The 23,368-nt window shown below is 35.6% G+C and overlaps 2 protein-coding genes across 3 annotated transcripts; both read right to left on the bottom strand.

Moving 5' to 3' along the window:
- On the bottom strand, positions 1-3,270 carry LOC131601784 (protein STRICTOSIDINE SYNTHASE-LIKE 3-like). The gene is made up of 4 exons (XM_058873679.1): positions 2,809-3,270; positions 1,282-1,566; positions 779-946; positions 1-469 (listed from the first exon to the last, which is right to left on the bottom strand). Exons 1-4 carry the CDS (start codon positions 3,135-3,137, stop codon positions 70-72), a joined length of 1,182 nt encoding a protein of 393 aa, XP_058729662.1. The 5' UTR covers positions 3,138-3,270; the 3' UTR covers positions 1-69.
- Positions 3,271-5,008: 1,738 nt separating this feature from the next.
- Positions 5,009-11,288, bottom strand: LOC131601783 (cell division cycle 20.1, cofactor of APC complex-like). 2 transcript variants are annotated; one of them, XM_058873678.1, is made up of 7 exons: positions 11,067-11,288; positions 10,710-10,982; positions 10,354-10,623; positions 9,429-10,193; positions 8,262-8,910; positions 7,829-7,908; positions 5,009-7,718 (listed from the first exon to the last, which is right to left on the bottom strand). In XM_058873678.1, the coding sequence occupies exons 1-4, from the start codon at positions 11,118-11,120 to the stop codon at positions 9,486-9,488; spliced, it is 1,305 nt and encodes a 434-aa protein (XP_058729661.1). In that variant the 5' UTR covers positions 11,121-11,288; the 3' UTR covers positions 5,009-7,718; positions 7,829-7,908; positions 8,262-8,910; positions 9,429-9,485. The 2 variants fall into 2 exon arrangements, with proteins under 2 accessions (XP_058729661.1, XP_058729660.1); XM_058873677.1 differs by having other exon boundaries at positions 8,262-10,193.
- Between the last annotated feature and the right edge of the window lie 12,080 nt (positions 11,289-23,368).

Here is a 23,368-nt window from a genome sequence, read left to right as displayed (position 1 = left end):
TTAAAAAATAAATTTTTTTCTTATAAATAGGACCGGGAGTATATATGAAGATTGAAGGTATAAAAGACGTTACAATTTATAAACCGCAATAAAAGGCATAAGAACACTTCCAATCCAAAGTTGACCATCTTTTTCCTCAACTTCACTCACAGCTCTAACAACTTTTCCCTCACTGTCCTCCAATACCTGTACCAATTTACCTTCTGGACTATACTTCACAATCACACCATGTAGTTTTCCTCCAATTTGAAATAGGTACTGAAACTTTGTTGGTATAGGAAGCTTGAGTATAACTTTCCTTATCCTTGGATACAAAGCAGTGAAGTATGCATACATAGATCTTCTACAGTGGATTGCCACCCAAAAATCACCATCTTCATTCACCCTCACATTGTCAGGAGCTCCAGGTAGGACCGCGAAGATCTCTGAAGTTCCAGCCTTCTCTCCTTTTAGCCAATATTTACGTAACCTACACAGCAAGAAACTGTTGGTTTTAAAAAAGTAACACATTCACATGATTTCTGACATAAAAAAAGTTTCTACATAAATAGAAGCCAAACAAGCAATAAGCAGCGCCGTTACCCTTTTTCAGATGACAAAACCAATACTCTTAAAAACTACCTCCCTTGATCTGATAGATACAACATTGTTATGCATAAGTCTATGGACACTACGTAATAGACTCATTGCTTCTGGCATGTGAACATAATTACTATCACTTACATTATTCTATCCAAAAAATAGAAGACAGCTAGTTAAAGAGGTAAGATTTACTGACCTGCCAATAGTCCCTTCGCAAAAAACAAAGAAGGAACTATCTTTACTTAAGGAAATGCCATTTGGGAATTGAACGTTTCTCACAAGAACAGTGGTTTCCTTTGTTGTAGGGTTGTATTTCAAAACCTTGCCACTATCATCCCCGGAAAATACCAGCTGCATGAAATTCCTGTTAAAAAATCGTGTCAGAAACAAGACAGATGAAACAATCCAATATCTTTATCTCAGAACTCAGAACTTCAAGTTAGACACAAACAAAAAGCTCGACTTATGCAAAATACTCAATAATCATCCCAGATGAACCATCTTATGGTCATTACTCTATGAACAGATAATAACAAGATGCCATTCATTCACTGCTATACTGTGATCCATTGTTCCGGCATCGTTAAAACAAGAAGTTCAACTTTAATAGAATACTTTCCTTGTTTACAAAATGATGAGAATTTCAAAAGGTTGAATTGCATGCAATTCAGCGTCTAAAGTTTAACAACAAAATCATACCTCCTCTGATAAATTTCACTGCTTTCTGTAAAATAAACATTTCCTTCAGTATCTACATCAACATCATTAGTAAATCTCAGAGGTACCCCTTCAGCTTCAGTTGTAAGAGACGTTGCTAAGCCGCCTTCGGGCCCAACCTTCATGAGACCAAGATATGCATCTGCAATGTACAATTCACCTGTTTTCTTGTGAAATCTGAGACCTAAAGGCCTTCCACAGATATGTTCAGTCTTCACATAACTAAATGGTGTTGCAGCTTCTGTAGGAAGAGGATTACATAATGACCTGTTTTTGAAATAGAGAAACAAGAAAATTCATTACCATTTAACCATAGGTTATTGCAGAAGACTTTTGCTACAGGTTAAAAGTAAGCTAAAAATTGCTTTGGTCCTTTATCTTTTAAAAGATTCGTTTTTGTCATTTATATTCGCAACTTGCACAAAATCATCTATTTACTCATCTCCACTAAATGCGTTCTTATTGTTAGTTGAGCTAGTCGTGAACTAACAGGGTTGTTCGTTTTTAAGGGTGTGCAACATGGACTATAGCACAGGGTCTCAAATTATTTCACATTTATATTGTGACAAAATAAGGTCTCAAAATAGATTTGTTAAGGTTGAACCGTAGCTAACCTACACATGACTTCCAAAAACTTAAGACGGCTCTAGAAATAACCTACATGGCATGGTTGTTAAAATCGGGATTTCGATAAAGATCGTTAGGGTATAGAAAAAGCGTAAATCTTAGATCTAACATGGATCTTAAGATCCCAACATATAGACAAAATTATAGAAATAAATGACTAGGAAAAATTACTTTAACATAAAATTCTCATTAATTTAATCATAGCAAATATTTTATCAAAAAACATAATAGAAGGATTTGATTTGAATTTATAGAAAAGATAGATGAAGGGAAGAAATTCATTCATTGTATGATTAATCGATACAGAATTCTCAGAGTTCGAGTGTCTTTTGTTTGCGACAATCCTTATTTTACAATTCTCAAAAGCTCATTTAAAACATTGTAAGTCCCAAAACCCTAAAATATGTGTGCACAACAGTCAGGGTTAATTATGGGTCAGTTTATGGACGATTCCAATTGTTTAATGACCTGGTCGAAACTGATCTAAAAATCCTACGATTTAAAGATCTTTCTCTAGGAGTTCAATGCTCGAGTCAAATCCAAGATCTTTGTGCCACTTTACCGGAGCTTAAGATCGTAAGATTTTGGGAGTTAGAACGAGATCCCGACGTCCATGCTACATGACCTATGACATGTTAAAGTATCTATCAAAGATGACTTACCTGATTATCTTCTTTCCCCAAATGTAATTCAATTAGGATTAAAGGTGAATACGTGAAATGTCGCATGTTTGAACTCGTGCTCTCTCTTAATAGCTACTAAGTGAGCTGGCTCAAACTCTTATAGAAGATACTAATTTTACATTCAAAGCACGCTATTTATAATCTAAAGAATGAACAAAAAGTAACATTCTTTTGAGAAAGGAATTGTGATGTAACGTACCTATTGGGCGAAGTGTAAGCAAAATCAACCCAATTATCATCATTCCAGAACAAGATTCTACCATCAGCAAGTCCGGTGTAAGGTCCACAACCAAGATTATCAAAAACAATGCTCTCAGGTCCTTGAATTTGGTTCAAAAACCTAATAGTAGAGTTTTGTAGCAAATTGTGTTGGTCTATATCATTAGGAAGTTGAGACCATGCTGGCATGGGAACCTTTTTGGCCTCAAAGTTAGGGAAATTTGCAATGGGACTGTGGTGGAATGGATCCAAACCGCAGTAGAGAGCAAATAAGAGAAAGATAACGGTGAAGATTTGTGTAATAGTCATGTTATTGGAATGAGAGAAAAATGAATGGTTGAGGAGTGAAGTAGTGGGTGAATGTAGTTATTATGGATGGAATATGAATGGACGTGTTTGTTGGCGTAGTGAATAGTGTAACTTTGAAAGTGGGTTGGTAGTACCAAACCGCATTTAGATTTGAAAAAAGAAAAATATCTGGCCAACGTAGTTTATGGTGCAACCCACGGAGGATTTAACGCCATTCCAGATGAATGCTGTTATTATCTTTATTTTTTTTATTGGGTGTGTTTGTTTGAAGGATTAAAGTTATAATTATGGGAATATCATTTTTAGGAATATTAGACCATCTCCAATGATAGTTCCTTCTAATAAGTTCTCCACCTAGACATGCCACATCATAGTACCATTGCATTGCAATGCAACTATGAAAAAATTGTGGTACCCAATCAAATTAGTTTATGAGGTAAAGTTGTGGGCCCAATAATAACTTTTTAGAATTATACAATTAAAATAAAAATTATAAAAATTATTTTAAGATGATGTGGCTAGTGGGACCCATAAAGAACCCAAAAATGGGTTGCACCATTGGAGATGCTCTTATTGTTTGGAACTTTATTCCTAACATGTGTTTGGCAAATGAATAAAGTTCTTAGGAATAATTTTATATTTTGTTTTAATTAAATTTTAAAAATTTAAAATTTAAAATAAATGTGTTAAAATAATATGAGAGTGAGAAGTTATGGTTGGTTATTTTATATTTCCATGGGAATGTAAGATTCTCATCCTTTTACATGGGAATGAAAATAAAGAAACTCATGAACAAAATTTATTCTTAAGAATAAAAAGTACTCCGGAATAATTTATTAAAACTTGAAACAAACAAAGGAATATGTGAATTTCAATGTCACATTTCTGGGAATAACATTTGTATCTCCCAAACAAACAACCCAGTTAATCAATTTTTTTTTGAAATTCCTAGCAAAAAAATCACTATTTTTGATAAACATTTGAATAAATTTGTAAAAGACTTCTAAAATTACACTATCGAAATTTTGAAAGTCCAAAGCTCGTGTTGAGATTCTAATTTTTTTCTCAAATAATTTTGCTTTTTGCACTTTGGTTCTGTAAAAATGAGACTATTATATTTCGGCCAAAAATTGAATTTAGTATTCCCTCAACATTTTTTCTTGAAGCTCATTTAAAGTTTTTTAATCTATTTGACATTCTTAGATAAAAATATGTCATTTTGAAATTTAGGTTATATAATTTTAACGGTTTTTTTATTTGTATTTCTCATTTTTTATTTATTTCTAATTTGTTATAAAGTAAATAATGATGTGTCATTTATTAATATTGTTGAACTTTTTCAAATCATTATGTGCCACATCATTAAAAATAACACATCATCCAATTTTTTTCCGCACCAACTTATCAAATAAATATCACATCATCCAAGTTTAGTTTTTTTACCATACCAACATTAAAAAAAAAAAAAACAACATCATTTTTTACTAGAAATGGTAATGGGGATTAAAATTGATAAAACCATATAATAGATAGATTGTTTTGCGAATAGACTAATATAAAAGGATAAAAAAATATACTTTAGCCTTTAACATTTAATTTTAAGTATTTTTAATTAATATTAAAATAGAATAAATCTAAATTTTAACAATAATTCAAATAATGTAAATTTGCAAAATACATGATATAATTGGAAAATAAAAAAATAGTCATTAGAATTCATTTTTTATATTAAGTTTTATTTTAATAATTTTAATAAATTTATCTCTTTAACCTATTATAAATAAATATACTTAAATTTAACATTTGAGTGATTAAATTATAAATGTATAAATATTATTTTGTTTAAAAATATTGAAGCAAAAAAGAGTAACTAAAAAAACAAAAAGTATTATTTTATTATTATTCTAATTTCAAATCACATTATTTTTCTGAACAATATTGTCAGCTGGAGAAATAACTTCTCTCTCTAATGGTAAAAACTTGTTTCGGAATGCCATGCTGGAAAAATGGCTTAAAAAACCTCTCTTTTGGAAGTGGCCTTAGATTATAAGAAGTTTAATTCAATTCTTCTTCCATCTAATATGTCTAATCGGTACATGATCTTCTCACTCCTGAAAAATTACCAAAACAAACCAAAGCTCCTACTGCTTAAAATCAATATTAGACAAGGAGTAACGACAAATAAAACTAAAACTGCACCACCAAGAACAACCACCTCGCAGCCCAACAAGTACCAGCATCTATTGCACAGAACCCTCGTCGAACACCGGACGGAACAAAGCAAAGCCAGAAACAACGATAAACCAGGGCGAAACACGGAGAAACCAGAGCTGCTCCAAAACAACTGAAATCTGATAACTTCCAACTGGTTATCAACTCAAAAATGCAGCTGCTGCAATACTCCAAAGACCAAACAGAATCTCAGCAATGGAATAAGGCACCAATGGAATAAGGCACCGCGAAAACCTTACCCCTGCTAAACCAGAACCAGCTCCTAGCACCACAAATACAAAAAAGGAAAACTGACACAGCCAGTAAGGTCTCTGCCAAAATGACCAACACGGCGGCGGCTTCAATGCCGCAAGCTTCAGATTGCGGACATCGCAGCAAAAACTCAGCTAAAAATTTCAATAAGTGCATGATCTGATCTTGGGTAACATACTAGCAATGGTCCTTTACCTGTAGCCGTAGGAAAATAAAATTGACAGAACCACGAGATCGGGGGCTCCCAAACAAGAGGAAACTCTCAGACTAAGACGTTAGGAACAATCCAATGGATTCAAAATCCATTGGCTTAAGGAGTAGTTGAAACCATACAGCTTAGACTTTAACCATTTCCAAGCCACCACTTGGATTTCTTCAATCCAAACATCCGTCGATCCGCTTGAGTTTCTAAAAATCTTTTTCGTTCTCTTTTTCCACAAAATCCAATTACAAGCAAACCGTAAAACAGAAAATATTGTATCCCTCACCCTACCTCTGCCTAGCAGCCTTGTAAATTGACATAAATGTGATGGGGCAGAATTATGCAAAGCAGGGGAAATATTCAGCCAAGAAAGGATTTTGTGCCACGCCGCGGAGTAAAGAGGACAGTCGAAAAATAGGTGAGATGCACTCTCAGCCATTCCACACAATGCTGAGCCCCCAGAGTGAGACTCGCTCAAAGAACCTCTTTTAATGAGATTATCCTTCGAGGGGATCTTGTTCTGCAAGAGTCTCCATACCAATGCCGCTACCTTCAGCGGGACCAGGTTATCACAAGCAACAGAGAGGTCCCTATGGTTTTCAAGCGATATTCCCTCCATTATTGTTTTGTATGCTTCTTTAACCGAGTACTTATTCTTACCCCAAAACCAAGCCTCTTCGCAATTTTCTAACTTCTAATCTCAACTTGTTAGAGAACCAGTTCGCATTGGAACCCCACAAACCGTTTTCAATCTTATGAAGATCTTTCCACCACTTTGAGAAGTCTCTCCCTTTTCTATTAATTCTACCGTTTGACTCTCCATACTTACTCACTAACACTCTATACCAAAGGCTTTTTTTTTTCCATTCTATCCTCCAACTCCAATCCCATTTACCTAGCAAGGCCAATCTTTCTTTTTACGACAAATTATCTCCCACGGAACCCAATTTATTTTCCTATCATCCAAATCCCCACCCCATAATTTATTTTTAAAAAGATTTGAGTTCAAAGATTATTCGTGAGGGAGCTTTGAAAAACGAAAGAAAATAAACCAGTAAAGCGTACAGAATAGATGTCAACAAGACAATTCTACCTCTAATAGAAAGTTGTTTGTAGCTCCACCCAAACAGCCTACTCCTGACAGAATCCAGAACCAGTTTCCAAAATCCCTCCCTGCGCAGATCTCCACCAATCGGTAATCCCAAATACTTGAAAGGCAAGGTACCAACTCTACATTGCAAAAGCGACGCTGCTTCCTCCAACCAGAATTTGGATAAATTAATGCCGATTAGCATGCTCTTGTGAAAGTTTATCTTCAGCCCAGATATGAGTGTGAATAGTTGCAACGAAGCTTTTATGGCCCAAACAATTTTCCATCACTGCCAAAGTGATAGCCGTCAAAAATTTTCGCCGAACTGCTCTCGACATCATCATATGTAGGCCTTCTGCTTCCACCAGAAAGAGGAAAGGTGATAAGGGGTCTCCCTGTCTAAAGCCCTCTTCTCCTTAGGTAGAGGTGACATCAGTTTTATTTTGTCCAACCAGAGCACTGATAGTTGAACTTTTCCCTACATTAGGATATCCAACAAATCCTACAACTACGTGACTTGACTATGAACTAACAAGCATTTTAGCCCGAGGATTTAAGAGTGGATGACCCTGTGTCAGAGGAGCCTGAATTTCATCTCTTGTGTACTATCTCTTCTGCCCTTGATTGCAGGCGTGCTAAAAATTCATTCTTTCCATATATCTTTGTGTCTGGGTTATTTGCACTTACCATGTTCTCAGTCTGAGATGAACCAGGTTTTTTGCCTTCCAAAACAGCAGTAGCAGCTTTGGCTGACCAAAAGATAAAGAGAATATCATGAGCACGAAAGTATTCTGCCCATTTCTCTCTGCAGGAGAATAAAAGAAAACCATCGGATAAATAATAAGGATACTAAAAAAATAGAAATTCAAAAGCAATGATTTGAAACAGAATAAACAGAAAAACAGATATTCAAACCTGACAGAAGCAGGTAAAAGATCTGCCGTATTAACCAAATGCAATGTACGTTCATGCCCATCAACCTCCTTTACATTAGCCTGTCCAGAAATCAAAGCAAAATGGGTCATGCTTGGCTCACACAAGAATGACTCACATGAGAGAAAATAATAAAATGTCCAAAATTGTCTACATATATTTAAGAAACATGATATGGCCAAATCTCTCTCACTACTGCCTATTACATTCCCAGGGATATTTTTATTAATAGAAAATACATTTATATAATACTGTGAGTAACGTGGTATGTCTCTAATCCTGTCTCTAACCCAAAGTTGCTGTCAAAAAGTATTCAGTACAAAGTCTTTGGCTGTATCTGTGCATAAATTTGCTTCATACCAAGTAATTTCTACCGTTGTCAAGTAAGAATTTCCTCAAGAGAAAACTATCTTACCTCAAGGTCAGGACAGCGATAGAACAATGGATCTCGTGAATCAACAACCATAACAATCTGGAAAAAAAAAGAGAGAATCAATATTTCTTGCACCTGGAGGCTATACAGAGCATATAACAAATAAAAAAATTACAACACTACAGATATTTCTACCCAGGTATAAAACCTCACAACTGATGAAAGCTAATATACCAATTATCCAAATGCTTTCATAAAATATAGGCAGTTTCTAACAGTAAAAATAGAATACTAATTAAGGTAGGGATAAAAAATGTGCTTTTATCCATGGTCAACCAGAGCATCTTTTTCTTTTTTGTTTCTGGAAGTGGAAAAGTGGAACCGCTCTCAGGATCATCATTTAGTTTCAAGCTCATGATGCAGGTCCTAAAAATGAATAGGTATTTTCCCCTCATTTTTTGTTTGAACAGTCAAAATTAAATAAGTGGGAGCCGTGTCCAATATTGTTAGATATGATCACATAATCAGAAAAATTGGTAAAAAGAGAATGATTAAGTATAAAAAAGTAATAAGTAAATAAAACATGCTTCCCTATTTTTCAAGCACAACCAGAAGTTTGTGGCTGAGACTGTGATGATCAGACACCTGCTTTTCCATATCCTCCTCTTGCTGCTAAAGACATTTCTTGAAACTGAAATAATGAAGAATTTAAAAAAAAAGAAAAAGATATAACTAGATAACAGATTTCACTCTCATTTGAACCTCATCTAAAGCTCCAAGACATTCTCACTCCCCTTCACTCAATATAACAAAATTCAACACACAGATATACTTCAAGAGCAGGACAGTTTTTAAGTAAATTAATGCATCACAGTACAGCAATAGGGACTAGGGAGTGAACCCAAATTTTCACACATGATATTTTACCCTATATTTGAAATACATAAAAAGGCTATAAAATAAAAGGAACCTGAAAGACTATATTACCTTCTAAGTTCTCCATGTCTTTGTCAAACTACTAGTACCATATCTTGCTTAGGAAACAGAAATTACAACTCTTATTAGAAGAGTTAGTGTGTGCGTGGGTGTGAAAAAAACAATAGGGAGACAAGCCCTTAGAAAATAAAAACAAAATTTTTACACATTAGCTAACTACAACAAACAAGCCTTTACAAACTAAAAACAAAAATTTTAAATCGTATCCCTTACCTTTATCTTACCATTAGATATTGCAGGGTTTGCAAAGCTTATGTGAGCCTTTTAGCTTTAACGGATAAGGTTGAAATTTGCAAACGGCTCATTATCTTTGTCTGTTGCTGGGCCTTTAAAAACACTCCAAAATCTAAGAGTCTCATCTGCTGCTGCAGATGCCACGGTACACCCATCTGGACTCTGTGTCATATACAGCACCCTTGAGGTGTGACCGTTGAGCTCCGCCATCTTTGCCATGGAAGGATACTTCCAAAGGATAAGCTGGTTCTGAGGGAACCCGTGTGAGCTAAGAAGTTCACGCTCGTTCTTGTTCCATAGCAGAGAACATACTTGTGATCCCGTGTCAATAGATTTCAATCTTGCACCTGTATGTGTGTTCCACATCTTAATGCAGTGATCACCGTCACCTCCTCCAGAAGCCAATAGATTAGCCTGATAAGGACACCAAGCCAATGCCTTCACAGCAGCTCCATGTTCCTCAAATTTATGAAGCCACCGAGTAGGTGAATTTGAAGAAGCCATGGACCTATCCCATATGTGGACAACATTATCATTTCCACCACTCGCCAATTGTTGTCTTGAAGGCGACCACTTGAGTCCACAAACTTCCTGGCTGTGTCCCCTGTAAGTTTCAACAATGGGAGACCTCACTCTAACATCATTGTTTAATATTTTACCATCCATTCCTCCTGTTGTCAGAATATGATTGTTCCAAGCCAATGAGCCCACTGTTGCCCTGTGTCCACCCTTTAATGTCCTTAGCTGCAGGCACCAAAATGAAACCATACAAACATGAGATTTCAAAATAATTCCAAGTTTAAAACAAAAGGAAGAACTGTTGAAAAGGGACAATAGCTATTTATTACTCTAATGCAATTTGCATATTTAGTATGATAATTAAACAACATGAGTTGATATTTACCTTTTTATTAGCAATGGAATCCCAAATCTGGACATGGGAATTGTTCAAAGCAATGGCTAAATGGCGACCATCTGGGGCCCAGTTAAGACTTGCGACAGGACCATGTTCCTCATTGAAGGTGACAAGTTCTGAAACGGAACTGTTTGAATCATTCCACAGATAAACGGTATCCTGAAGGGCAATTGCGAGGACATTGGTTGTACCCCAATCTAGTAAATTCAAGGAAAAGTGGTCCAACATATCAGGGGCATCCAAGGTTCTCAGACATGTCTGCAGAAGCATTTTCACAAACAGATTATAAGCATGCAAATGGTAAGAATGTGATTCTATAACATGAAATTGAAAAAAGCAATTACCTTAGGAATGGATGGTTTAGGTTTGGACAGAGGTGGTGGTGAGAGAATCTGTTTAGGTATGAGTTGTAGCCGTGATGGAGGCTTGTTCTTGAAAGCCAGAATTCGAGTTCTTTCACTGAGGTTACAAGCTTCCGCAAGGCGTTTGCGATAGGCTTGTGTGGAGGGAGAAATGACCTCTGGAACCGAAATGTTGTTTTCCTTACGACCTTCCGTCAGCATGTAGTGCGCGTAACCGAAATCCATTGCGGAGCGATTTGGAATAAACCTATCCAACTGTTACAAACAAAAACCTAAAATGAGAAATCAAAGCAAATGAAAATGAAACTAAACTCACTGATGAATGGAGAAATGGCTTACGTTATCCTGAGAAGAAGTGTTTCGGCGTTGTTGAAAAGGGTAACGAGAATCCATTAGTGATGGTGATGAATGAAATCTGCAACAACGAAAGAAACAAAGCGAGATTCAGAAAAGTGAGAGATTGAAAAAAGAATGAAAAACAAATGCACAATCAAATTATTGTTAGTAGCGATTTTGGAAGATCAGAATTTTCAATTTGGTTGAGAGAAGAGAGAGATGAGAAAGAACAGAGTAGAGTGATCACTGATATGTCTGTTCTTCTATTTATATATATAAAGGTTCCTGTCTTTTTTTTTATTTGGTTTCGCGGAATATCTTTTTCAAATCTTTCTCAATCCTTTTTCAATCTTTTTAAATCTTTTTCAATCCTTTTTTAATCTTTTTTTAATTTTTAATTTTTTGTTTATAAAAACTATTTTTAATAGTAAGTTAACAAACTGTTTTATAAAAAATAATATATCCTACTTTTGGAAACAACTTTGCAAAAGTGAAAACTAAAAAAATTGTTTTGTAAGTTATTTTTTAAATATAGACAATATATATATATATATATATATATATATATATATATATATATATATATATATATATATATATATATATATATATATATATAATTTTAATATATATTCAAATAAAATATTACCCTATATTTTTATGTTTTAAAAATTTCATTTTAAATATTACCCTAAGCTAATTTTATTTTGTAAATAAAATATTACCCTATATTTTTATGTTTTAAAAATTTCAATGGAATGTAAAGAGTGATTTGCATCCTCAATAACCATGGCTTATCAAGTCTAAGGATCATGATAATATTGATTGCACCTCTCTTATAGTTTTATTTAAAGAAGACTGATATTTTGATAGCGGCTTTGCAAGACACGTGACTAGTCAAAAATTAGGGTTAAATATATTTTTAGTCCCTATAAATATGCGACCCTGCATTTTTAGTCCCTATAAATTTTTCCTTCAATGAATGGTTCTTCTAAAATTTTATGCATGCAATTTCAATCCCTCCTATTTTCTAAAATTTTAAAAACTGTTTAATTACCCTTTGATTTTTAAATTTTTGAATAATTTTTTTATATAGGTTTAGAATACTCAAAAATGTTTACTTATCAACTTTTAGAATTTTTTAAAACGAGAAGAATTAAATATGAATTTTTTAAATTTCAAAAAATAATGATAAAAGTCATGAAAATCTCAACTTAAAAATTAAATTTTGATTTTCTTTTTTTTCAAGAATTTTTTAAAATATTATGAACATGTCTGCAAAATAATCATTCTAAAATACACATTCGTTTGACAGTAGGGACTAAAATTAGGTGCATAATAATTTTATAAGGACCATTCATTGAAGGGAAATTTTATAGGGACTAAAAATGCAGAGTCGCATATTTATAGGGACTAAAAACGTATTTAACCCAAAAAAACTATTTGAAGAATTTGACACATTATGGTGATGATGCTAGAGAAATTCTTTTGTCTCAATGATGTGTTGTTGGTTGATGGTCTTACTTTTGGACTATCATGGTCTTCCTTGTCTAAAGTATGTGTTGTTGGTAGATAGTCTTATTACGATCTCATCAGCATTAGTCAACCACATGATCGAAATTTATGTGTTAAGTTAAATAGCGAAGAATGCACTGTTATCGATACACAACACACTCAACTCATGAAGGGTTTTAGGTTCGCTCACTACAAGAAAACTAGGGTTTTACAACACAAAAATTGCAACAGTTACTTGATAACCGTCGTAATTGGTATATAGAGACAGTGGTTACGACAGTTGACACTAATCGCCCTTACTTTTTTTAAAAATTAATAAACATTGTGACGGTTATCAATAAACCGCGCTAAAAATAAGCTCACGATGATCATTGATCACAGTCACCTCCATAAAGTACAAGTCACAACGGTATAACAACAGTCACCCCAGAACATTTTAACACACACGTTTCACCCTAAGCAGCTGAACTAACTCATCAAAGTCAAGACAGCGAACTACCTGCCACCACCCCCTAAAATGCATCGAAGGTCGCGACGGTGAACCTACCGTCGCTCCCTAAATTCGTGCAAATGCCTTAACCAATTGGTACTTCTAAACTTCAGAAATATCACAAGGGATAAGGAAGGATCAAATGCATCATTGCATAAAGATTGGAGAATATTCAAAAATTCAATGCCATGTGATTAAGTAATCATTACAAAATGGAATATTGGTGAATCATCAAGGAATCTTCCCCTAAGCCAATTAGAAACTTTTATGCATCAGAAATGTTCCCCAAGATCACAAGAAATCAATGGATAGGGAGCTAGCTCGAAAACACCATCATTGCACAAATGATATTTCTCACATTTCTTCATAACCAAGAAACAAAAATAACTTCACTAAGCAAGCTCACTTACTTCAATTACTCTGAGTTCTTTGCCTATAAATAGAAGTGTCTTCCTCTATATTAAGCACACCAAAGCAACATAAAATTCTTGCTTTCTCTTTCTTTCCCTCATGCTTATGTTTTTCAAAGGTTCTTTGGCAAGAAGACTCGAATTCTTCAAACCAAAGCTCTTCCTTTGAAAGTAAGCTTTCAAACACATCCAAGGGGTTCATTAGAAGTGGTCCAAGCACCTGGAACGCTTCTGTAAGCAAGGGATCATCATCATCATCTCTCACTTGGAGCCATTTCAATTGAGGTCAAGCAAGATTTTCTGGGGAGTTCCAGCTCAAGCCAAGCATCTCAACACCTTCCTGGGGGATCATTGAAGCTATTTGGATCACTGCAGCAACTCTGTAACACACTTTGATCAGAGCTCGATCTCCATTTTTGAGGTAAGCTTCATGAGCTTCAAACTCTATAATTCACGTATGATAAATGAAAAATGAAGTTACTAGTTGGTTTCTGCACTTATAAGGATCATTCACCCTCAATCAATTGCATCATATCATACATATATGTCATTTCATATTAAATTCCAATTTTAGGGTTCTTATGATTTATGCGTGTGAATTTTGAGTTACACTCAAAATAAATGAAATCAAAGACCACCATCAGTTTCCTTGTCCAAAAACGAGTGAGTTTCATGTTTACTTCGTGGCAATTGGTTGTGAAACGAAGGAGTTAAAATTTCAAATTCTTGAGTGATGAGAGGTTGAAGATGAAGATGGCCATGGCGCGCCATTTTCTGAACTTAGGGGGAATGTTTAAAATATATTTAGTTGAATGCGTTTATTAAACGAATTCATCGTTTGCCCTAGTGGCCTTACATGCGCTCTTAAGACTCTTGTCGTGCCTCAGGTCTGGGGTTCCATCCCCCCTCCGGCCTTTTGTCAATTTATTTTCCAAATCATTTTTAATGCTTTGCTTTTACATATAATCACATGGACACCTTTTGCTATCAATCCATGCGCGTGGCTCAGTTGGTAGTTGTTTTGTTTGGTAAGCTAGAGGGCGTGAGTTCAACCCTTGGCAAGACCAAAACCATATATTTACCACTATTTTCTTTCATTTTTATTTACAACTTCATATAATTATTTAACCTATCAAATTAAATCAGTTTCACTTAATTTTTCACACACTTTTCATTTATCACATCTATTTTATGAATATCCAAAAAAATCACAAAAATATTATTTGTTTGATGTATTTTTATTAGGTTTAAAATGGTGTATTTTTTTAGTATTTTTATACCTTTAAAAATAGTTTTTTCATTTGATTTTCAAAACCTAATATCTTGTAAATATTTTTGTGATAAAACCCAAATCATTTAGGTCCCAATTAGGTATAGACCTTGTCCTTACCTTAATTAAGTTGACTGTTGTCATTTTCAAAACTGTTTTCAATACTCGATTAAATAGACGATCAAGGTTTTCAAACAACAAAAACCTTGTATCCTTCAATCAACTGTTTTTCATAAATAGTGGATAAATCTCTTAGGTCTCTAATAGAGTGTAAGACCCAACCCTTTTTTTTGTACAGTAAATAAATCTTCTGGGCCTCTAATAGAGTGTAAGACTCAACCCTTTTTTTATACAGTAAATAAATCTTCTGGGCCTCTTGAATATTAGAGAGTGTAAGACCCAACACCTTTTTCTTTACATACAGTTTTTAAATCATCTTTAAACAGAAAATTCCTCATCTGTTTTTTCAAAACTTTCTTCTCAGTATTGAAGGGCATTAATCCCGGTGAAACTCTTCATATACCTATGTGACCTAGTGTCCATCTTCACTTCTTTTGTTTTCAAAATAAAAACTGTTTTCAATAAACAATTCAACTGTTTTCAATAAACAATTCATCTGTTTTCAAAACAACTTCAAATCCATTTCACATGGGCCTCTCCTTGAGTCTAAGTCCCAACTCTTTTTGTACATACATCTTTCAAAGGCCTCCTTTTCATCCAGGTTAGGCTTTACAGCTTTAAATTTATAACTTTTATTTAAATTCCTGTCAAATATAAACTGTATATACACTGTTTAGAACTCCGTCTGAGAAAAACCTTAGGACAAATAAACTATATATATTATAGGACTATGGCCTAGGATTGGAAATGTCTTCCCGGTGAAGGCTCTTTCCTAATTAGATTTCTTTAGTTCAACCTCAAGATGAATTATTCTCGGTGAAACATCTTGAAAAAAGCCTTAGAACAAAAATAGGGCACATCCACCCAAGAGGAATTATTCCCGGTGAAACCTCTTACCCATTTGCTTAGAGCCAACCTAAGTTCAAAGCCAACATAGCTTTCTCTTGTGCTATAACAAGGACCCTCGATTAGCCTCCTCTTGGGCTTACAATACAAGGACCCACGAGCTTCTTAAAAGCATATTCACAGCTTTCTCCTGAGCTTGTATACAAAGACCCATCAGGTTTCTTATAAACATATGAACAGGTCTCTAGTCACCTTTTAGCCTACCCTGGTGAGATTCTTCTATTATTCAAACCAGACTTCAAATAAGCTAAGATTGTCTCAATCTCAGTATTGAGTTCACCTTTTTGGAATGAGAGACATGGACAGTCTCTGTCACTCATATCTTCAAATCTTCAGTAAGTCTTCTCCTTAGTAGAGTCAAGATTCCATGTCTGGAATTTCCTCAGCAAGGTCAGCCTTAATCTTGGGTTTTAAACAAGAAGTATAAACCAATCCTTCATTTCATAAAAATTTCCTAGAAAGGGTTAGCTTCCAATCAATCTTCCATAGTCATAAAATCCCCTGGAAAGGGTTAGCCTCCAAAACAACCTTCATTTCATAAAATTCCCTAGAAAGGGTTAGCTTCCAAATAAAACAATCTTTCATAAGTCAAAATTCCCTAGAAAGGGTTAGCTTCCACAATCCATCATTCAAACCTTCAAAATTCCCCATTAAAGTCAACCCTAGGTCAGTCTCAACATAACAAATTCTCCTGTAAGGTCAACCTTCAAAGATGGGCTTTCATTCATCCATCCTTGCTTAATAAAAGCAAATTCCTCAGTAGGGTCAACATTCAATCTTTGCACAACAGAGTAACCCTCAGTAAAGTCAGCCACAACCTTGGGCTTTGTACAAGGCAGATATTTTCCTTTGAGTAAAAATATCCCAAACTATTGGATCTTTCCCTATTTAGAGTCAGCCACAACCTTGGGCTTTGTACAAGGCAGATAATAGAGTCTCCACAATGAGTCTTTCCCCATCAAGAGTAGCCACAACCTTGGGCTTTGTACAAGGCAGATAAACATCATTTCTTGTGTCAAAAGATTCATAACTTTTAAGTCTTTTCCTCACTGAGTTAGCCACAACCTTGGGCTTTGTACAAGGCAGAAAACAATGTCTCCATAGATAGAGTTAGCCACAATTCTGGGCTTTATACAGAACACCAAATAAACCTTTCAGTCAAATAAAATAAACACTCACCAACTAGAGTCAGCCACAATTCTGGGCTTCATACAGAACATAAATTTCTCCAGTCAAAGTCAATCCCCAGTGGAGTCATCTCTCAGGGTCAATCAAAATTCTTTTAAGCCTCAAGCTTGGGCCTCATACAAGCCAATCAAATTCAGATCTTTCATATAGTAGATAGACATGATTTATCTCTACAAAGAGATATTTCTCCTATTTCACCACATTCAAAAATACAAACATTGTCATTTCAATTTCAAAACATTCTCCCATTTAGGATTTTGAAAGGCATGCTCTGAGGAACACACACCCAGACTTGTTTCCTTTCCCTAAACTGGTTGAGAATCGTTCTTTCATTCAAGAGACTGGGACTGGCATACTTGCACACACACAAGTAAGGTCCTTCTCTTATGAAACGAACCCAGCTTTTCTGTCACTTCAAATGTTTGTGGTAGAATAGTAGAAATACCTCTATGTAAAGATGACTTCATGTCTCTTTCCTGTAAACAGAGATTTAATTCAAGCTTCAACCTTGAGCTTCAAACAAGGCACCCAAAATCAATTCATTTCCCCAATTAGTTCCTCGAACTACAAAAAGCTCTGACTTCCATTAGGGATATGTAGGCATGAGATTCACAAGGAATCTCAACGAGCTAATCAAAAACCAAAAATAGCCAGTTCATCTGTCTTTCAATTCAATTCAATTCTCTCTCCTAACACAAAGGAGAAACTTTTCCAATCAAGCAGCAACACAAACACATAGACACAGAGAAGGTTCCCGTAGAGTACTACAAATATGTAGGGTGCTTAAAACCTTCCCTATGTATAACTGACCTTCCGGACTCCAGAACGTTTGATTAGGTGAAATCCCCACACCTAGAAAACTCCTAGGGTTTATTTGAGATTTTTTTCCCCTTCCTCCTCGTAGGATAATTAAAAAGTTTGTGTGCTATCGTAGGAAGAACTGAAATAAAATTTATCCCACAAGGGCGCCTCTCTCTTCCAAATTTCGCGTGAAGGATCCGACGTGCCGTCCTCCCAAGTGAAACGGGGAGGTAAAAAAACGACACCACGGAAAAATGGCGACTCTGCTGGGGACAAGTAATAACCTTGGTTTTCATCCAAACCAATGGTTGACCTGTGCTGGTCCAACCCCAATGAGGAATTAGGGATGCCAAATTCCCTCTCAAACAAGAGAGGTCCTGCCTAACCTCTGGGTCACATCATGTGTTTGTTGCATTTCTACTTGTTTACTTTTATGGGTTTTGTATCGGGAAAGGGCTTGATTCCCCCTTGTGGTGAGAAATCCTACACCCGGATTTGAGTGCAACATATGATAGGATTGAGGATGTCTTCCCGGTGAAGCCTTTAATCTTGGTTCCCAAATCTACTCTTGGGATACGCCTGGCTGGTTGTGATTAACTGCGCCAATGCTTTCCGAGACTGATTTATACTAGAAGGACCTAGAAACACTTTAACCCCACTTAAAGCCTCTTAAGACATAGAGCGGTGATTACGAAATTAATTGTCACGCAGATACTACACTCAGAGAAAACTCTCTTGGAGATACCAGTCAACGTATCTTTAAGGTTGAGCAAAAACTCTAAGATCCTTAGAACCCGTTCTACAGGTACAAAAATCAAAATCCATAGTTTACCCTGGGGCGAGGTTAGAGACATGACTCCATGACAACTACACCCTTCTACCCCATGTTTTCTAAAAACTCTTGTGTGCGCATTCATGCATTCATTCATAATAATAAAAACAAAGAGTCTTTTTCGAGTTGTTTTTCAAGGAAACTAAATAACAAACGTTATAAACTTCCTAGAGAGAAAGAGAGAAACGGAGAAAGGACTTAAGGATCTATACCATGGATTACAGAAGAAAGAGAGCTAGGAAATACACCTTCAAAATTCCTAAGCTCGAGGAATTGGAAAAGCTTGGAAAACCGGTGGTCAACCCCCAAGATTTCAAGGAGAAGTATGGAAAACTTCTGCCTCTTTTCAATACCAACATTTTGGATGGGATCCTTCCCACTTTGATACAGTTTTACGATCCAACGTATCACTGCTTCACCTTTCTAGATTATCAACTCATGCCTACGTTGGAGGAGTACTCTCGTCTGGTCGGGATACCCGTGTACGCGCAAGATCCGTACTCCGGTTTGGAAAAGAATCCTAACGACGTCATCATTGCTGCAACTACTCCCTTAAACATAGTCGACGTCAGGACTCATATGGTGACTAAAGGAGGAATTCAAGGATTACCCTCCAAGTTCCTGTTGGATCAAGCTTGGTACTTCGTCAGCATCCAAGATATGATTGCTTTTGAGGACATCTTGGCATTGCTCATCTACGGATTGTTTTTGTTTCCTAACATTGACAACTTCGTCGACATCAACGCAATTAAGATCTTCTTAATTGGGAATCTAGTTCCAACCTTGCTTGCGGATGCTTACCACTCTGGGCATTCAAGAAATCTGCATCAAGGAGGATTAATCACATGTCGTGTATCGTTGTTATACGAATGGTTCGTCTCACACCTGCCCCAGTCTGGCACTTTCTGGAACCTGAGGGATGGCCTTTGCTGGTCACAGAAAATCATGTCCCTCACTCACTCGGACATTGATTGGTGTAGTCATGACAACGACAAAACCAAGATCATCTACAGTTGCGGAAGTTATCCCAACATACCCCTTATTGGAACTAAGGGAGGAATCAGTTATAGTCCAGCTTTAGCCCGTCATCAATACGGCTATCCCGTGAAAAACATACCAAGTAACATTCAATTGGAGGGTCTGTTCTTCAAGAACATCGACGATCATGGTAACATACTGAAGAAGGAAATTATCCAAGCCTGGCGTCTTATTCACAAAAAAGGGAGAAGATTGTTAGGAAAACATCTTTGCATCTCCTTAGACCCCCACCTTCAATGGGTACGCGTCAGGGAATTCAAGCTCAGGATGCCATACCAGCGTCAAGAACCAATTCCCCTAAGGGAACCAATCTTCCTTTTCTCCACCGATGTTGAGAAACTACAAGCGGCATTAACCAAAGTGTGTCAATAAAGGAATGCATGGAGAAGCAAGTATCGGATCGTCAACACGGAAAATGTTGAGATTCAGAATATCCTAAGAAGGAATGATGAGTTACTTGAAGCACTCGAACGACAAGTGACACAAACATCACTTTCTCAGCATATCCCTCCTGCTTCCTAGATCATCGATCAGCTCACGTCAAAAAATGCCCAGCTCAAGAAACAGAAGAAGATGTTAAAACGTGAAGTTGGCTCTTCATCAAAGTTTTAGTGTCCTTTCTCTCTGTTTCTTTGTATTTCCCTTTTCAAAGTCTGTAAAAAACGGCGTTTCGCTTAATGAATAAAAAGTTTGATGTTTCATAACACAATTATGGTCTTTCCTTGAAAAAACATTTCTTTAATTGCATATCATGCATCACTTTAGTCGTAAGCACTGGCACGAGAATTGTCGCGGTTCTAATCGTCACTTTCTTTACTCCAGAAAGAGAAGATGAGAAGGAGGTGAAGAAAGGCATTCAAGCTGTCTGTCGTACCCCAAAGTTTGCCCGATCAATTTAGGTCTTTTAATTCATCAAGGGTCAAAATTAAGAGTCATGGGGTTTGACATTCCTATAGTCAAACCCACGCTCTTATAAAATATCCTAAATTAAAATGGGGGTTAGGATTAGGGAGTATTTGAGCCCAAGCATTTGGCCCAATCCAGTCCACCATAAGGTTTGATCATTTGGAGAGTCTATTAATTATTAGTGTATAGTCTATTTTTATTGGATTGTTAAGTATTATAATGTTAATTAGATGTTGGGTTTAATTTATTAATTTATTAATTTATTAATTTTTATATTATTGTTAGCTAATTATTAATTTTAATATTATCATTGTTTATAAGTATTATTATTATTAATTATTAGGATTAGAATTTTAATATTATTATTAGGATTATTTTTATTAATTTTAATATTAGAATTATTAGGTTTAGTTTATTTTGGATCATTAGTTATTTAGGTAATAGGCCCATTGGGTATAGAAAACCCTAATTTGACTAATATAAATAGGACCATTTTTGTACACATTAGGGGAGGCCAATTTTTTTCCGCTAACAATTTCTAACCTGCAAAAACACCCTAACCCTCATTCTGAACCTTCATGCACAAACAACTAACAATTTCACCAATCCTGAACCCTCCTCCCACGTACAAATCCTCACACAAAAAAAAACCATTGTTTTCCGTCTTTGTTTTGTATATGCACCAACACTTTTCAATACCTCTTACACGCATCAATTTTGTTTTCACAATCCGTACCGATTCACATTTGCTTCTTCCAGTAAAAAGGACTCACCAATATTACACCATACTTCAAACTCTCAATTATTCATCAAACTGATTCTTCAGCTTTTATAGACAAACACTAACATCACCATATATCCATACATAATCCCATCGCAAATCATGATACATGAACCAATTCAACTTCTATAACATGAATCATTGATTACACGAGGCCACGTTCACAAAAATCTCTTTCTCTAACAAAAAGTCAAAACCTACAATCTTCTCATAATTTCACCAACCATCCCTGTGCCAAGGGAAAAAGAAAGGAGCTAAAATTCAAGCCCCCGAGTCGAGCACCATCGTTGTCCCGCCACACTCCTTCTCATGATATGTTCTGCAGAAAAAATAAACAAACTTGAGAGCCAAACTCTCCCTCTCATGCCCTATCTCGGATCGCTCTCTCTAGCAGTGAGCAACATCAACAAAATTCCCAAACTCGCGGCGTTCTCACGACGTGCACCCGATGATCCGCGAATCCAAATCATTAATACAAATCATTAATGACCTTAAAATATCAAATATATATATATATAATATAAAAAAAATTATACAAAATGTTAGGATTTAATTTATTATTCGTTTCGACCGAATCTATCGGTCGCGATGGTTAATAATCGATTAATTTAATTAATCAAATCCAATAATAAAAATACATCTATTTTGCTAAATGGTTTTAACCAAATCTATTGGTTACGATGATTAGCATACTCAATTCGTTTTCATGTAATAATCAAACCTATTGATTATGAGGGATAACGATAAATTAATAATTATTAAAAATACATCCATTTGCTATTCGTGATAATCGAATCTATCGATTAGAACGGTTAGCAATCCTTCATTCAATCTGTTAATTATGGTGATCAAACCTATTGATCATCGCGATTAATGGTAACATATTAAACCAGGGTTGTACGCCACTTAAAACACTCAAAACTCATCTCTTCAAACCACGGATTTTCATCACTTCAATAAGGTAATTCAAAATACCTTGCGAACTTCGCATTTCAAAAACTACGATAAGGTAACTCAAAACACCTTCAAACCATTCATATCAAATTCTAAGGCGTACAACCCTGCCTCGAACTACGTTGACTCTGATTCTCCCTAAGGAGATATGTAAGCACTTGACAACAAGGCGAGTCCCCTTCCCCAAAACCTCAATTCGTTCAAATCTCATTTTTGCCCTTTTCACTTATTTAGCTATTAATCTAATTATTTTAGCCATAAACCTCCGCCTCTAAATTCAAAACCTTAGGAAAGGGTTAAGGGTGCCTAACACCTTCCCTTGACCTGATGATAATAATCTTACCCAGATCTTTATACTACGTAGGGTTTCCTATTCGCCCTGGTAGAATAGGTGGCGACTCTAAAAAGTTAATTTTATGGCAGGTTACTACAGCTGGCGACTCTGCTGGGGATAACAAAATTGTAAATTATTATGCTCCTATAGGTTTGACAGGGTTTAGGTTTTTGGTAAATTATTTAGGTTTTGGCGAACTTTTTTTAGGGTTTGGCTAATTTTCCATTTCTAGGGTTTCGGATTAGGGTTTATGGTTTTTTTATAAATATTTAAATTTTATTTATTTATTTATTTGCAATTTCAGTTATTCACAGCAATTCATTTATTTACCGCAATTTAATTAAATATTTTAATATTTGTTATTTTATCGCATTTTTTGGGATATATAAATTGCTGTTAAACCTAAGCGTGAGAATTATATTTAAGACCAGAGGGGAATTACATCGCCTACGAGTCTTATTATAATTCCACTCAGAGTGGGTTAAATATCCGGAAATGTCTGATACGAGGCTTGACCTTGTTGAGGGCTGGACTTGGTATTTAGCTGATCTCTCTAGGAACCTACCCCTAAAACTCGAACCTCGTGGATAAATGAGTTGTTCTAAAATCCAAAGAGACAAAAAGTCTCGGAGGCTACGAACGACCCCATGAGACCTTCTAGAACATACTAATGGGAAGGGTAGGCACCCTAAGCCGTTACGTCGAACCTATTAACCTATGGCTTATGTGATTATGTGTTTATTATAAGTGTGCAATTTAC

This window comes from Vicia villosa, linkage group LG5 (genome assembly GCF_029867415.1).
Source record: "Vicia villosa cultivar HV-30 ecotype Madison, WI linkage group LG5, Vvil1.0, whole genome shotgun sequence".
Taxonomy (NCBI): domain Eukaryota; kingdom Viridiplantae; phylum Streptophyta; class Magnoliopsida; order Fabales; family Fabaceae; genus Vicia; species Vicia villosa.
The sequence above is the reverse complement of the archived record's forward strand: the minus strand, read 5'-3'. Positions and strand labels throughout refer to the sequence as shown.